At 42.7% G+C, this 17,421-nt stretch overlaps 2 protein-coding genes across 7 annotated transcripts; both read right to left on the reverse strand.

The window, feature by feature from the left end:
• Positions 1-122: 122 nt before the first annotated feature.
• Positions 123-8,678, reverse strand: LOC100840408. Of its 6 annotated transcripts, none has more exons than XR_002962959.1 (11): positions 8,041-8,678; positions 3,880-4,025; positions 3,628-3,805; positions 3,170-3,426; positions 2,872-3,093; positions 2,695-2,790; positions 2,506-2,607; positions 1,884-2,423; positions 1,469-1,716; positions 1,339-1,374; positions 123-840 (listed from the first exon to the last, which is right to left on the reverse strand). XR_002962959.1 is itself a non-coding variant. In XM_024458490.1 (9 exons), the coding sequence occupies exons 2-9, from the start codon at positions 4,015-4,017 to the stop codon at positions 1,636-1,638; spliced, it is 1,614 nt and encodes a 537-aa protein (XP_024314258.1). In that variant the 5' UTR covers positions 4,018-4,025; positions 8,041-8,678; the 3' UTR covers positions 123-1,635. The 6 variants fall into 6 exon arrangements, 1 of the variants encoding a protein (XP_024314258.1); XR_002962957.1 differs by having other exon boundaries at positions 123-1,234; XR_002962958.1 differs by lacking the exon at positions 1,339-1,374.
• On the reverse strand, positions 4,102-5,490 carry LOC112270705. Its single transcript, XM_024458736.1, has 2 exons — positions 4,601-5,490; positions 4,102-4,522 (listed from the first exon to the last, which is right to left on the reverse strand). The coding sequence occupies exons 1-2, from the start codon at positions 5,488-5,490 to the stop codon at positions 4,102-4,104; spliced, it is 1,311 nt and encodes a 436-aa protein (XP_024314504.1).
• Positions 8,679-17,421: the final 8,743 nt, after the last annotated feature.

Here is a 17,421-nt window from a genome sequence, read left to right on the forward strand (position 1 = left end):
TGCCTAAAAAACTCAAAATATTGCCATGAAAAGTATTACAAGGCAGTTAAAAAATGCTAGATTTACTTGGGTAGGGAAAGGTCTTTCAGGGCACTTTTCAAAAGTGCCGTGCAAGTACTACATTTCAAGACACTTTTGATTTTTGCCACCTAAAATAATTAGTGGCAAGTTTTGAATGGTGCCCCCAAATTCAAACGGAGGCATGTTTAAAAATTGCCACACATAGCCTACTTTAAGGCACTATTGAAAAGCACTCAAAATGCAATTTGAGGCACTACTGATGAATGCAACCACACATTTCAGTTTACAATCTAATCATGTTACAATCTGTCATTCAGTTCAAATGAACACACATTTCAATGGTATAATCTGATCGCGCAATTCAACTCAAGACAAAAGTCAACATTCAAACTCCAGTTTGTACAATATCAATGCTATTGGCTGAGAAGACACTTATAGGAGAAGCAATCAGTTCAAGGCCCCGTTGTAGCTTCCACCGTCGCTGCATTGTTCTTTGCCGCTGCTTCCATCGTATCATTTGATGTCTTCTTCTTCTTGCCTGCCTTTTGAACTCTTCCATTGTGCTTTGCCGTCGCTTCCATCCTTGTTGCATTGTGCTTTGCCGTCGCTTCCATCGTTGTTGCATTGTTCTTTGCGGCCTCCTTCATCGTTTCATTTGAAGCCCTCTTCTTGCGTTCCTTTTCAACCCTTTCAATGGTAGTTTGTGGAAGTTGTGGTTGTGGCTGTGTAGCATTTGTAGTCATCTCAGCTTCTGAATTTGCCTGGTTTCAGGGCTTGCATTCCCGTTCCGTTATACCGGGAGGTGTTCCTCTCGGCTGCCTGGGAAATTTGGAAAATTAGGAATGATAAGATCTTCAACAATTGTACTCCCTCTATTGAGTCTTGGTTGGCCAAACTCCGTATCTCTCTCAACTCTCAGAGTTGTAGGTTTAACGCTGGGGCCAAAGAGGTCCTAAGGGTTTGGCTTGTCTCCCTCGCCTCTGTCCCCTAAATAGGTTTCCTCTCTTCCTTCCTCTCCTTGGTGTTCTTTGGTCTCTCCCCCTGTAACCTGCTCGTTTGTTTGTTGTTGTTTTACACACACACACACACACACACACACACACACACATACTGTCGGAGCCTCTCCTATAGTTTTCGGTCAAAAAAAATTTGCCTGGTTTGTGGCCACTTTCCTTGTATGGTTGGCAGACATCTCACTAGCAAGATCTGAAGCCTACAATATGGGCATGACCAGAATGTGTTGTTTCAATTCACACATTACAACAGCGGCAGCAATAGATTGATGACTTAAAGGAGTGTTATGTGCATGTGCCGGACCTTAGAATGCAGCTGCGTACCATCTGCATGTACGAGCTGCAATGTTTATTCAGAATAGTAGTTAAGAAACCATGTTGGACATATGGTGTATGCAGTAGTATTCAAAGAAGAATATTTGCAGAAATCTCACATTTTTCTTAGGCCATGGAATGCAATGTGCTTGAGCACTTCCCATATTGCAGATCCTCCCTTGGGCACGTGGCAACACTGTTGTGGTTTTCATTACTATGTTGACAAGCACCTCACATAATCACATAGTGGCTTACCATCCATACAATTAGCTTTCTCGTCAACATTTTAAATTGTTCCAAGCGCTACCACTTGTGCACTATTAGGTGATGTCAACCCAACCTCCATTCCACATTTAATTATCTCAGCCTGCGCACAATGTGATAAGCTAAATATCATCTTTTAAAATGGTAGGTATTCAGCAACAAAGAAGAAAGTAGTACAAGCACCTTTGTAACTTGCAACTCAAAGTTAATGGCAATTATATATGATATTGGAGGGAAAAAAAGCATATGTACACACACACACATGCATACCTCTGATTGTATCTGCTTATATGATCTTTTCATTTTTGAAGCTGTGACTTCTCCATTTAGAATGTGGGAATCAAAGACTTGATTTGTAGTTGGCAAATCTTTAGCCATTGCTTGTTGTTTCTTTGCGACAGGCTCATGTGAAGTGTTTTGATTGCCAGGTTGCTGTTGGGATGACAAATTCTTCTCCGAGACATCTTTAACTTTGCTCACATGTTCAAGATTTGTTCCTTCTTGTTGGCCTGGTTGGTGCCCCTGCTCCTGAAAAGTTAGGAAAAAGGCTCTCATTTCATTGCACTGTTCTTCCATTCTTTCACTCTTAGCCTGCAGATTATCAACCACACGCCTAAGCTCTCTATTCTCTTCTTTAGATTCTTGTAGGGCAGCAACAACTTGATCCAAGAGTTTTCCCTTTCCGCCAACAATCAGCCCAAGGCCATGCGTCCTTGATGTTCTTGGGAAGATCGACGAGTAGAGGTCACCTTCATGGGCTTCCTCACCAATGAGTGAAGGATTGGCCTTCAATCTATTTTGTATTTCGTCCTAACATTTCGCAAACAAACCCATTAGCAGGCATTATTAGTAAACAGAGATATAACAAGCTCAGTTGTACAGCATGACTTACAATTTTGCTAGCACTGTAATCATCAACCGGCTTTCCCTTTTTGTTGGTATGTGTTACACAATACAGCTCAGCACGCCCAACTCTTCTACCTTCATTTATCTCCTGCGGGTATACGGTGCATAACTTCATAATATAATTTGATCAAAGATAGACACCCTTATATACTTTGAATATAGAATGCATCTTTACCATCTGATTATGAACAACGGCAAAGCTTCTTGAACCAGTCGAATGGGTACCATTTTGTTGTGATTCCCTTGTAGATTTATTCTTCTGAGACATAACCTACACTCAGAATTGCATTGAACAAATAAAAATAAGCATCAATATATTCTAATGAATTTCACTACATTAGTAGATGAATACCTTTGCCTTGTCTGTTTTCCAATATCTGACCAACCATGCCCATTGTCTAGTAGGGATTCTATGTTGATCACCATCCAAATGGGTAGCATTTGCAATGCTTTGTCTAGTAGACAACTCTGACTTGTAATATTTGCTTTTAAAGACCGCCTTAAAATCTTTCCATTTTTTGCTTGCCGATCTCAGGACCCAGGGCTTGAAAGAATCATCAATGTTGAAGAATGCCTATCAAAGTTGCCAAGTATTGCATATGTTATATTACAGTATTCATATCAACTATGCAAATGAAGTATATATTTACCTTAGCAGTAGACCACAATTTATCTTTCTCTGATTTTGGGACCTTGCTCCAGTTTATATGTGCCAGCGATATTTCCTTTCCTTTCACTAAGCTTCCAATGAAATTGGTTAACTTACATGTCTTTAACCCACATGGTTGACCAAGGTGGTTAAATTGCAAATTAATCTTGTTATTTGGGTCATATTCTCTCCACAATCTCTTAAGCTCGGTAGGTCCTCTTCCTTTCTTCTTGTTTGTTTTGGTAGTCAAGGAGGGCACTGGAACACAAATAAGAAGTGAAATTAATAAAAATTGACCAGATTTTGACCATTTATTTCAAACTTTCCAGGAAATTCTGAAATAAATCCAGGAAATAGTAAATGTAAAACTATGTGATCTGGGAAAGTTTCATCAGATTTGGGTGAATAGTTTAAAAACTACAAGTGTCTGAAGTTTCTATCAAGTATTCGACAACGTACTTGGCTGAATTTCATCCATGTCCATTTGACCAACATCTGGGTCGCTTTCATATGATTCATCACTTTCTGTTGCTTCATTCTCATGTCCATAACTAGAATGTCCTTCACTATCATCTCCATTTACCCTATCATCGCATTCTTCCGGTTCATCAAATTCATCATCATATACTCTGGATTTCTGTAATCACGAAATAACAGATCAGAGTATGAAATAAGTAATGGTACAGCAGGTGAGATTATGAAATAACTCACTTCTAGTTCTTCATAATAGATTCCTCTTTTCTTAGCCTCCTGAATAATATAGTAGCTATATTTTTCTTCTGGAGTTAGATCAAGTAATGGTAGCTTAGAGTTGATTTCATTCAATCTTCGAGGTTGGCTTCCTATCATTGAACTTCCTGCAGTTTGCAAAATAACAATGGTTTGTTAAAATATGTATGGGTTAATTCAACTTCAATAACAACAGTTAGTCAATCAAACTCTTAAATAATCACATTTGAACAAGACCACATGTCCTACATTTGAATAATTCAATTCAATTATTTCCGTGATTCTACCATAATAGTCAACATTTCCTATGGCTGGATTCTTATCTTTTGCACTAGAGTAACATGGTGTCTTTGCGGAGAGAGAAACTGCATCACATTGTGTAGTTTTGCCCTCACCATAGTCCCTTGTATGGAAATTGCAACCATTTATACAATAACTATTGTACTTCTTGACCATCATATATGGCTTTTGAGCTAAAAGATTTACTTCTTCTGGTACTCCAATACCTTTAGCACTTAGAGATTGCACATGATCGACAAACCAAGTGTGGAAATTACTATGGTGGGCACAATCAACATCACGTTTTCTTTTGCCTTTACGAGCAGATAGGATTTTGATGTGCTTTCTGCATTTAAGAAAAGTGGTTATTTCTAGTTCATGTACGAAATGAAGCATATTAGCAAGAGGTCAGGTATGGACTTACTGGGCATAGCTAGTAATTTGGGGATAGTTGAAAAGCACATATCTTTGAGCTTGCGTCCAGGAGATGAAATCTAGTTCACTAGTAGCACAAGCAGATAAAGGGCGGCCAATTCTTATCAAGTATTGACATTCATTAGGGTGGGCACTAGAAGTAATGCAATCATTGTGACGAGGAGGTTGATTCAATTTGGTATAACAGCCCTGCAAACTTTTGTCAAACATGTATCCTTCTGCTATTGATCCCTCGGGGTGGCTTTTTGTACGGATCATGCTCTTCAATTTTCCTATATACCTCTCAATTGACCACATGTCCCTGTATTGTACTGGTCCAGCAAGTCTCACCTCCGTTGCAAGATGAATGGTGAGATGCTCCATAATATCGAAGAAGCTTGGAGGAAATACCTTTTCTAGCTGGCACAATATTTCAGGAATCTCAGCTTCTAGCTTTTGGATTTCACTAACATTGATAACCTTTGCACATACTTGCTTGAAATAGTTGCAAAGTCGCAGCAATGGAACAGCAACACTTTCGGGCAAGGTCCTACTTATGGCCAAGGGTAACAGATCATGCATTATGATGTGGCTGTCATGGGTTTTTAACCCAACAAGTTTCTTATCCTCTGAGCTAACCTTGCTGTACATATTTGAAGCATAACCATCAGGAAACCTAGCATCTTTAATGACTTTGCAGAATAACTTCCTTCGCTTTGGACTCATGTTGTACAATGCTTCAGGAATGTTTGGTTTAGCTTGTGATTCATCAACCTGGAGATGTTCTCTTATATTCATCTCTTTAAGATCATGGCGAGATTGAAGGTTATCCTTGGTCTTGTTGTCAACACCGAGAAGAGTGTTGACTATGTTGTCAAAAACGTTCTTCTCCATATGCATGGCATCCAAATTATGACGCATGAGCAAAGTTTCGATCGACGGTGGCTTCGCCTCTCGCGCTTCACGGGTGGCTATGACGACGGCTTCAATGCCGGCTATTGTGGGGGCTATATGGTGCAAGCTTCCACGGTGGCCACGGCGGCTTCAATGGCGGATACGGCGGGGGTTTCGATTGCGGCTTTGCCAAGCATGGCTGGGGACGTTTTGCTCCCTCGCGCGGGCGGTTCCGGGGTGGTGACGTGGTTCGGGGCAAGGTTGGGGGCAACATGTCGCTGCAGAAGGTGGGGTCGGGGCTGTGCTACTCCCGCCTCGACACGGCTGCAACAGGCATACGGCATACTAGCAACGTCTTCAGTTGTCGTTGGGGCGGTAGCTGCAATATGGGCGCCTTGCAACGGTAGCTTTGAGCGGTAATTCTTCCGTCTACACACTGGATTTGTATATCAGATTCAGGCGGTTCTATGGAGTTTGCGGCGTGTTTGGAAACACGTGGGAAGAGGAACCTTTCCTACGCATCTATCTACCTCTATCTATCTATCTATCTATCTATCTATCTATCTATCTATCTCTAACCTCTACCCCTACCCAAATAATAAACGGAGGAACGTTTCCTTTGTCGTTGTCCGTCCGTGAATTTTGCAATTTCAAATCTACCCAAATAATAAAGGGAGGAACGTTTCCTTCGTCGTCGTCCCTCTGTGAACTTTGCAATTTGCCCCTTCAAGTTTTGATAATTTAACTCGCGGTCCAAATTATATGGGCTATTCTGCATATATGCGTCTCCTTCCCCAGATCTCTCCCTGACCCCAATACCGATCTGCCTCTACTACTCTTCCTCCCGACCTCTTGTGACCGTGGCAACGCACGGGCACTGTACTAATAAAATAATAAAGGGAGGAACGCTTCCTTTGTCGTCGTCCGTCCGTGAATTTTGCAATTTGCCCCTTCAAGTTTTTGTTAATTCAACCCGTCGTCCAATTAAAGGACGGAACTGGGTTTGTTTTCCAAGGTTTCGGCTAAACTGCAATCTTGCATCTCCCTCCACAGATCTCACTTCGACTCATCCCCGAGTCCCCGACCCGCATCTCGCCCTGCCTCCTACTGGATTGGGACCCAAGGTGTTGTCCCGCCGTGCCACGGATCTGGGTTTTTCTGCAAGTTTGCCCCCCCTCCCCGCGCTCTCTCTCCATCTGCCGGCCCAATAGCTGCGGCGGCGCTCTGGTTGCCACGACGCTGCTCCACCTTCTACGGCCGGGCGCTCGCCTCCGCCCCGACGCTGCACAGCTGCCCGTCCCCTCATCCACACCGACCTCCTGCGCTTCACCGCCGCCATTCACCCACCGGCCACCCGAATCTAGAGCGCCACCCATGGTCTCCTCCACCTTCGTCTCGCCTGCCGTTGCCGCCTTCTCCGGCAACCCCCGCTGCCTCCTCCTTCTGTGTTCCCTGCATCGCCTCCCTCGTGCCTGCGCTCAAGCTCCCGCATCCGCTTCGCCGCTTGCCACGCCAATACCCTCCTCTCATCACCCGGGGTCAGGTGCCGCCCGCTGCCACGGCGTGCTCGTCCGCCTCCTCCGCTAGCGGGTTCTCTGTATGTCTGCTCATGCACGGGCTGCCGCCGGGCAAGGTGGCCATCCTGGAGCACCCAGTGTCTAGCTCCGGTGGAGGCAAGGACCGGCCTCTGCACCCTTTGGACAAGGTGGCCATCCTGCAGCACCCTGTGCCTAGCTCCCGTGGGGGGGGGGGGGGGGGGGCGGGCAAGGACCGACCTTTGCACCCTTTGAAGAAATCAACGATAAAGTCGGTAATACACTGAGTGACTTAGAATTCTCACGTTCAAGAATATGACAATTATGGATTCCATGACAAAAGCAACTGTTCCGTTAAATTCGATTGAATGTCAAATTATCTTATTGTCATTTCAACGAACGTGAATTTTTGTGTGATATGTTTAAGAGGCCGTGGCAATGCACGGGCACTGTACTAGTCTTACTTATAAATTTTGGAGTTCGTGGTCATCAATTCACTTCTTCCTAACCCTTTGACAAGTTGATTATAAAAACCCACGAGTTAAAACTTCAACTCATCATAATCATCCCTTACAGAGTCTCTGTTGTTGCCTTTCATCTTCAGTCTCCATGAGTTTGGTTCAGAGTTCAAAGTTAGCAAAGTCTATCATCAGACTTTATGACATTGGTTCATAAGTTGACTATCATGTTTTCGTTAGTTGTAATTTTTTTTTCTTGATGATTCTATAGCAAAGCACGAACACAAAAACTAGTGGGAGTTTAGAGGAGGGAGATTAGATGAGATTAGACATGAGAAATTGAATTTCAGTCTCAATCCATTGTTTGGTATGGGACGGGGAATACATGTGAGAACTAATAAGGAAGATCTATTGCGGTGTTTGTTTGGTGGGAGTTCATACAGAATGGTGTAATATCTATGAGAATATTTTGAGCATAGGATAAAGTAAATGTAGTTAGGACTAACTAATGCTAGCAAGTATAAAAAATATTTAAAAACATTGTATAAGATAGGTATGCTTACATCATATCATCATGCTCGGCCTCAGCACCGGCAACATCGTTGCCCACCAAGACATGAGGCATAGCAGAGGAACCTTCACGGTCGTGGTGATCTTGAGCGTCTTCGAGACGTAGCGGAGCAGACGAATCCGGCTGTACATGTTGAGCACCATCGGCGTATCCGTGGCGTTCTTCCTGCCACCCATGATGCCCTTCGGCATGTTTGTACGTAGCTTGGTGGTTCCTATGGGGGAGGGCCGCACGCCATCTGACACCGATGGTCGGCACACGGCTGCTGTCACCTTCTGTAGCACGAGGGCAAGTGAGGAGAGGGGTTTGAGAAAGAATGGGAAGGGGCTCGAGATGACACGATCATAAATTTGTTTTATAGGCCACGGAGAAAGATCGAGAGTTGGATGCCGACGGCTGGCATTCGCGGCTCGTCAGTTGCATGGGGATTGATTGTAGAGGGGATACAGACTGTTGGTGGCCTGAATCGGTTCATGAAGAGACGGGAATTAACTTTTCGGTGTTTGCTTTGCAAGAAACGGTTGATGTGATGGGATTCGAGGTGGCGGACACGGTTCATGGCTGCGCCTAGGTGCGTTTGCTCGAAGAGAGGAGGAAGAGGATAGGTCGGGTTGTCTAGGCTGCCAGGGATAGGTTCAGATGAGAGATGGGCCGTGCCATGTTCTGCTGCTATGGGCTGCGAACTTGGCCCAACTAATCATGTTTCGTGGGTTTTTCCTCTGGGCGCTGGCGAAGCGTACGGGGACTGACTGCTCGACGTGGGAAATTACAAGATGGGATGCTGACGGGATACGCTGCATGCGCGGCTTGTAAAATGAACTGTAGTTATTGGGATTCAACTTTATAGTTTTTATACTTTTTCCATTTAAGAAAAGATGTCTCAACTTTAACTAAATTTGAATGCATTTATACACTAAGTCATCTTTAGATACATCCAAATTTTGACAAACTTGAGATATCTTTTGTTGGATGGAGGGAATATATTAGTTTAAAGTGGATAAGATAAGTTATGATGAACGGTTGAGACCATCCGTACGAAACAATTTCCTCTGAATTCCCACCCCTATCCCTGTTATTAAAATAGTGAGAGTTGGTCCTGCCTACTCTTTCTTAAACTCTCATTCTCTCTAACTAAATAGATGATTAACGTCATGTACCCCTTCAATTCTCATTCCCTTTCCCTAACTCTGTGGCAACCCAGACCCGTAAGGATCCGGAATCTCTGTGTATTCTGTATTAGTTCCTGGATCAATAGCTAGTACACGCAGTCCAAGATGAAATATCAAAACACATGTCTTTTATTAACGATAAACAATAATCCAGAGTACATATTTTATTACACAGTGGAAAATCAAATTGAACACCAATGAGTCCATCAACGCCACAGGCTTGTTGAGTATAGACCCGCGGCTCTGCGTAACCTTTCTTCATACGTCACATCTGCACATGATAGGTGCAGGTCAGTACATTGAATGTACTCAGTACATTCAATGTACTGACCTGCACCTATCATGTGCAGAGAGTGATAATTAAAGGAAGGAGGTACGCAGGGTCGCGATCATTCAACTTGCCTGTCGTGGATGGAAGCTCATTTATCTTCATTTGATATTTGTAGATTTTCGTTGTGTAATAATACTCTGGATTGTTATCTTTTATACGTTGTAATAAAGACATGAATTGTGATATTTCATCGTGAACTGTGGGTACTAGCATTGATCCAGGGACTAGTACTATAAACACAGTGATTCCAGGTCCTTAATGGTCTGGGTCGCCACAGATGGTATCAGAGCTCATGTTGTCTGTAGGACGTGACCCTTAGTTTTGGAAAGACCTTAAGGACTTATTCTCAAAAGTAAATATTTGTGAAACTCTCGTATTTTGTTCTCATCTATTCTTTCATTCTCACCTATTTGAAAATGAGTTCAAACACCCCTATGCTTTGAAAAGAATCTGAGTTAACCCAATAGTTGAGTATGTCAAGTTGAGGATTAAGAGTGCAACAAGGATTTCTGAAGGTTCCAATAAAGTAATGAAGATATGCAAGTTTTCAAGCTGACCTTGATAGGTAATAACCCCATGGTATGTAGTTACTCACGGTAGACGTTGTTTTGGGTAGTAGACGTTTTCCTCCTCATTTAGATCTATTCTTTCCTATCTGAAAACCATCAGTTAGTGAGCAAAAGTGAGGACCATGCTCAAGCCCTGTCCACCTAGCTTTGGAATCACAAGGAAGCCAACATGATTCTTGGAGTGAACATGAAGCCTACAAGAAGTTAGTACGCAACTCCGAGAAGCACCCAATAAACCTCTCTAGTTGTGGTTTGGACCATCAAGCTGAAGAATGGCGAACCTACAATGCAACATTCACCCTTGAGCACCACTCGGATTGACACCATTTTACAAAAAGAATAAACCTATCCTAACCTTGTGCGAGAAAGCAAGTAATAAGGATTTCCTGGTGAGTGATGAGTGAACTTTCTCCTCTAGCCTCGTTGAATCTCGGGGTCGAGATTCTGTTTAAGGGGGGTAGTTTGTAACATCCCAAAAAATTTCCATTTTGGAATGTTAATTAATATTAATTATTTTATCTAATTTGTTTGATGTTAACATTTTTGTTTGAGAATTTCTGAAGAATTTATAGATTTCAGGACTTGTTTGAATTTTTTTCTCACTGTGTTTGAATTTTAACTCAAAAGAGAGGATTAATATGACTATCCAATTTATATCACATGGTTGATACGTTTTCTTTCAAGTTAACAGTATTTAATTCTGATCCATTTGGTGTCTTATATTATTACATGGGATTTCAAGATACTAAATAAATCCTTTCTGTTTGAAGGATCTGATAAAGGATTTATGATATCCCAAATTTCCAATTTGGATGCCATGACCATTTGAGAGCATCATTGGAATTTTTAAATCAATTCAGAAGTTTCCCAACATTTATTAAATGATAAAAAAGGGAATAATTTGACTTTTCCAAGTATATAGTTGGAAAACATAAATTGTTCACCTATGATAGATTATTATTTTGGTATGTTCTTTTCATTTCCAAGTAAATGATCAAATAAAGAGAAAAGGTTAACATGACATCCTCGCGTGAAGATGATTTTCTGACATTTATTCAAGAGTGGAAATAACGTGACTTTCCTAATTCTATAGTTGAGAAAACATTTTCAAAAGTACGCATGTTCTTGGTTTGGCGTTAAAATCAATTATATGATTTTTCCAACACTTGCCTATTTGTTAATGAGAAGGAATAATGTGACTTTCTAGATTATAAAGTTGGAGAACATTTAATTTGGTACGCATAAGGTTCATTTGGTGTTAGAAGCCCATTTGGTAATTTATTGGAACCTAGATATATTTTTTCTGGATTTATTTGAGGTTCCTGTGCTATAAAACCTATTGAAATATTTTATTTCATGAGGAAATTACTTTCTTGCGTTCTAAACAGTTAATTAGCATTCCTGGAATTTTCTGAAATTTTTCTGAATCCGTTTGGTATTTTATTTGCCTTATGTGAATTTCTGACCATTTAGAGACCCAGAGAAGTTATTTCTTTTATTTCATTTTCTATTTCTTCCGCGGAGTACGTTTTCTTTGCGAGGAGGCGTATTCTACTGAAACCCATCTCCACTTAAGTGTAGCGAAGAGGTATCTTCTAATCTCAACCATTCATCTCTCGTCCAACGGCCCATCTCTCTCTTTTTTTTCCTTTCTTTTCTTTTCTTTTTCTCTTTTTCTCTCTTTCTTCTTTTTTCCTCACGTGGCTGCCCAGCCCGTGCTCTTCTTCCTGGCTGCACAGCGCCATGGCCAAGCCAGCCCCGGCCGCTGCTGCTCTCCGGCGACCCCTGCCGCCCAACGCTGCCCTGGCTCCGCCGCTCGCCCCCGCAGCCCCGCCGCCAAGCCCGCGCCCTCCTGCCTCTGCCCGCGCTGCGCCATAGCCGAGCCAAGCTCGAGCTCGAGTTCCAGCCGGCCATGGCTGCCTCCACCTCGAATTTCAAAATCCGAACCGTTTTTCCCCGCATTTTCTACTCTAGTTCGTGCCCCACACGGCAAGGAGTCTATCCCAACAAGATTGAAACCATCCCGAACTCTATCTCGTCCGAATTTTAAGCGAAACCGATCCCGTTCAAATTTCCACCGCTGCCGGCCTTACCCCGAGCGCCCCGCGTCCTATAAATACCTCCAACCTGACGCCGTCGAGCGCCCCGACCAATCCCTCGAAACCTAGCTCGAAGCCGCAGTCAATCTTGCCGCCAATTTCAAGTTTTATCGTCGTTTCCACGCAAACTCCGGCGAGCAATTCCTACCACCTCGCCCCAAATTAGCCCGAGCCACCACCACCTTTAGATCCATATAGACGCCTAGAACACCATACACCACTGCCTTACCTCCAGAAACCTCTATTTCGCCGACTCCCATCAACTCCGGCGAACTTCATCTTCTCCGGTGAGCTTCTTCTGTTTTTTTTCCGAGCTGCAGTCTGTTTTGACTAGACTACTTCCTTAGCTTGTAGATTATCAACCGTATATCCTATTCATCCGATTCCTTCTGCTACACCGAGACCACGTCGTGCTCTACAGATTAGATCAGTTTGCATGCCCCGTCTGGATTATCTTCAATAGTTAATCTTTATCTGAAGTTGCTATTGGACAGCATCCTGCTTCTGGATTAGCCATGTTTCGAAATTCTTGTAGAATATTCCATAGATCCGTTTGGTCTCAAACCTTCTTCAGATTATCTACTACATCATGTTCTAAACGTCAGTGAACTTCTTGCACAAGTTCTGTATCATGCACACCTGTGCATCCTCAACCGAAGTTGCTATCTGTTAACACTGTTACACGCTATCTGTGTTGAAACATTGATTAGCTGTATTCCGAAGTAACTATCTTTTGATCCATTGCTCCAAATTAGATGATTCTTTCTTTTTTTGACAATAACCAATCCAACCCTACATTCTGAACCCTTTTTGCACCTTTTCATGTCCATATACGGTATCCCATGATCCATAGAAGTTTGTATCTGTTAGCAGCCAAAACTTCACTGTTTCCACTCCAATTCAATCCTAGCCTTTTGTATCGATTTCTAATCCAAGTTTTCTTTGCGTCTATCACATGTTATGATCTGATCAAACATGTCCCATGTCTACAACTCATTTAGATTAGTTTTCTTTTCTCTATTTTGTCCCAACAACTTAGAGATTCTTTTTCAATCTTGTTATCATAAATCCTAGGTTCTTTATCTATCTTTTCTAGGTTTGGGTATCACTAAAGTATTTGTATAAATATATAAATATATTTTGATAACCATAAATTGCATCATGAGGTTTATGTCGTTAGCCTTTGCATGTAAATAAGCAACAACTAATAAAATTAACTCTCGTATAGCTTAATCAATTTGCATTGATAAATTAAATGTATAGTTATGTTTGCATTGCATAGATGAACTTGATGCATTGAAATTAAGTGCTCTCACTAAATAACAGTAGCATAGCATGCTAGAATAAAAATTAACTTGATGCTTTCTATTATCTATCATGTTCATCCAAGTTCATAGTTTGCATCATAGCTTTGTCATAATGTTGCATATCTTGTATTAACTTTAGTTGAATCGTGACATGTGCATTGTTCATGCTTTAATAAATAAAACATGTGGGATATTAAGGGCTTAGTATTATTCCTTAGTTATAAATCCTATGAAACTATTTCCATCCTTTCCGAAACCCAATCCTGTGCTTTAGCAATAAAGATAATCGTTGATTATCACTTTTGGTTCTTCATTTGGATTTATTTGGAGTTATCGAACAATGTGGTTATTGTTGTTATTTGTTCTTCACGATAGATGATTCGGAGTGCGATTGTGCTAAGTGTTGTGAAGAAGAAGTTTGTATCAACACAGGCCAAGGCAAGTGGATACCTTTGATCATCTAGAATCCTATAATCTTTGCATATGCTACTTTGTTTAGAAGTTGTAGGCATGCATGTGTAGGTTTATATTGTTATGAAGTAATTATAAAATGTGTTTGCAATTTATTAGCTATGTCCTAAGTAGTATGCCTATAGGTTATTGTCATGCCACCAATTACCCTAAGTTATTACTTGTATGATTTTTACAAAGTGATTGCTACATTATTGTAACGGGAGGGACCCAAAACTATTTTCAAAGTATTAAGTGCTCAGAATTGAGTCGTATCTGTTTGGAAAAAAATGTTTTCGAAACAAAACCTCAAAATGTTTTCAACTGGGCGGAGTGGTATGTTTGAGACCATTATTGGTTGTCGACAATGGCAGCATCCAGTTTGGCTCTGCAGATGCTCACGTTTTCGGTGGGGACCGCCGTCCAGTATCAAAAAGTTCAAGTCTTTTCCAATGGAACCCAAAAGCTTACCTGCCAACCACTTGCTATTATGGCTCTGGTTTAGTCGAGTAACTAGTGGGAAACCCTTACTTGGGTATCGTCATCCGGAGAGGGGCCGATGTGCTTTACGGAGCGGGTGGTGCCAGGATTAAGTATAGGGGGATTCTTGTGAAAGACTTCGTCACAATCTTTACCTATTGCGCACGTTTGTCGTTAGGCAACACTTTGGATTGATTGTGTCTGGTGTGTAAAGTGTACAAATCTCTCGAGAGTGTCAATCTAATCGATTAGCCATGCCCCTAGTTAAGGGCGAATTGAGCTACTAAGCCTGGTCAAGAGGAGATCTTCTAGTTTGTTTTTCAAAAACCAAAAACTGTTTTGACTCGATGGAAGCATCCACAGAATGAGTATCTACTCGATGGATCCCACAAAATGGGTCAGGAAAATCAAGGGTTGCTATGTGAGTATTAGTTTGACCCAGAATACATAGTTAGGTCGTGGAGATTCCACAGAAAGACCATATCTACTTTTCAAAACTATTTTCTATGAAATTCTAGATTTAGAGTTTTCCAAAGAAAAGCTATTATGAGTATTTCAAAATGAAACTTGCTGTTTTGGCAAAAGAACCATAGAAGCCACTTAAGAACTATGCAATAAGCATGTACTTGCATTTCTACTAACCTCACAGGTATTTACTTGCAAGTACATTCAATGTACTTATCTGCACCTATCATGTGCAGAGAGTGATAATTAAAGGAAGGAGGTACGCAGGGTCACGAATCTACATTCAACTTGCCTGTGGCGTGGATGGAAACTCATTTATCTTCATTTCATATGTTTAGACTTTTGTTGGATAATAATACTCTGGATTGTTATCTTTTATACGTTGTAATAAAGACATGAATTGTGATATTTCATCGTGAACTGTGGGTACTAGCATTGATCCAGGGACTAGTACTATAAACACAATGATTCCAGGTCCTTAATGGTCTGGGTCGCCACAAACTCCCTCCAACCAAATGAGTTGTTTTACTGCAATTGGTTGGAGACGGAGCACTCGATTCCTTCGGCCGTTTGGACGGCGGATTGTAATATCTGAGGTTGGATGTTTTTACTTTTCAATAATATAAAATGGTGTTGCAATCGATCAATACAGAGGCCGGGGCGGTGACCTCCTTTTCAATAAAAAAAATCAAATTTGATCCGAGAATGATTATCAAAAACTACATGTTGACGTATCTGTTTATGTTTGTTTTTTCGCCCCTTGTATGGTTGTATGTGCTTTTCTTTTGAAGACGTTCGCCCATAAGCATACATTACTTGTATTCATACGAGTAAGAAAACAATTCAAATATGGATACAAGTGCGAAACCAAGCGAAGTGAAATTGCCGCACCCATGTTACACAAAGGCCCCTCGCGTCTTCCTGGAGGCCTTCGTCTTCCTCACGACCAGCGCATGCCCATCTGCTCCGCCGAAGGCGAAGATGTCGCCGGAGAAGAAGAATACCACTATTCTAAAACCATGGAGAACCATGGAGCTGAAGATTCTCCTTGCCCATCGGTGTTCGCGAGCCGCAGCTGCCACCATTGGCCGGAGGCGAGATTCACACGAAACCTGCTCCCCAAGCAACTTCACCGGATCTGGGGACGCTGTCGCTCCGCCCACCAAGAGACGGCCAGATCCTCCTTCCTCATCCACGAGCCCACGACCGCCACCACCGGCATCCTCCTTGAGCAGGTCTCCGTCGCTGGAACGCCACTGCTCCAAAAGCCAAAGATCCACAATCCCCTCACCGGTGCTGCCAAAGCCACCGATGAGCAAGAGCAAGGGCCGGGCTACCTTTATTTCCAACACCAACGTCGGCCACTCCATCAAACCAGCGATGGCAATGACAACCAAACCTAGACTAACGAGGACCCTATCTACACGCCAGGCATCATCCGGAGCTCCCAACCGACTCGCGACGCCAAAGCAGCGACCGGAGGTGAGAGTGAGCGACAGAATAGCCAGCGGAAGAACCAAGCTCGTAGGTCGCCCCTTTTCCGGCCCCAGGAACTATAGTGTCGTGAGATCCAGAAGTTTCGCTGACAAGTTGTTTATGTGTTTTTCTGGGGAGTGAAATCGAACCTTGTTGCATTTGTTATCAGGTGATTATATGTGAAACTGTAAGAACGATCATGTACTCCCACTGGTACCAACTAACAGATGTTGGATCTTGAAGAGCTGGATGTTTTACGTGAGCTGTCCAAAAATCTCAAATATGATCAATTGTATTCTTGGCTGAAGACCGGGGGCAAAAAGATGTTTTCTGGCAGACTACAGATACATGTTTTCCCTAACACGTGTAGATAGAAGAATTGGAACTGAAATTGGAAAATTGAATTTGGTTCCACTATTAATGTTGTTTGGCAGTGGTGGTGCCTATGGATGGCACCTGACAGGTTCGGGGCCAGGCCGGGGCATACCAGACATCCGCCCGGCGACCCAGACCCGGCCCCGATCAGGTCTCGGGTACGCGTTGGGTCCTGACCCGGCTCCAATGATACATCATAAAGGTCCGAAAGGTAAGAAAATTATAACCAAGACCTGCACTTTGACACAAAGGACCCCGAAACAAAATAGGAAAAAGCAATCAAGTCCTAGTCCCAGCCCTTCTCCCAGGAAACTTGAAAACGAACTCATGCCATCACCATTTTCTAATCTAAATTGCACGCAAAGCTATGCAAATCAACTCCTAATAGAACTCTACGGACGCACAGTAGTACTACTAGTCACGAACGCAGCAGCAACAAGGCTAGCTAGCTACTGCTGCGCTCCAAATCCACCCCGGCGAGAGTAGCTCGTTGGCCATGGCCGCGGACGACAGCTGCGCTCCTGCAGCCTCTCCTGGCTCGTCAAGTCCTGCGTCCCCACGGACCCCCCGCGTGGCTCGGGATAGGCGGCGCGGCTGGAGTTGGTGATGGTGGCGGTGGCTCGGACCGGAGCTCCCTCTCCCTCCCTCCTCT

This window comes from Brachypodium distachyon, chromosome 2 (genome assembly GCF_000005505.3).
Source record: "Brachypodium distachyon strain Bd21 chromosome 2, Brachypodium_distachyon_v3.0, whole genome shotgun sequence".
Classification (NCBI taxonomy): Eukaryota; Viridiplantae; Streptophyta; class Magnoliopsida; order Poales; family Poaceae; genus Brachypodium; species Brachypodium distachyon.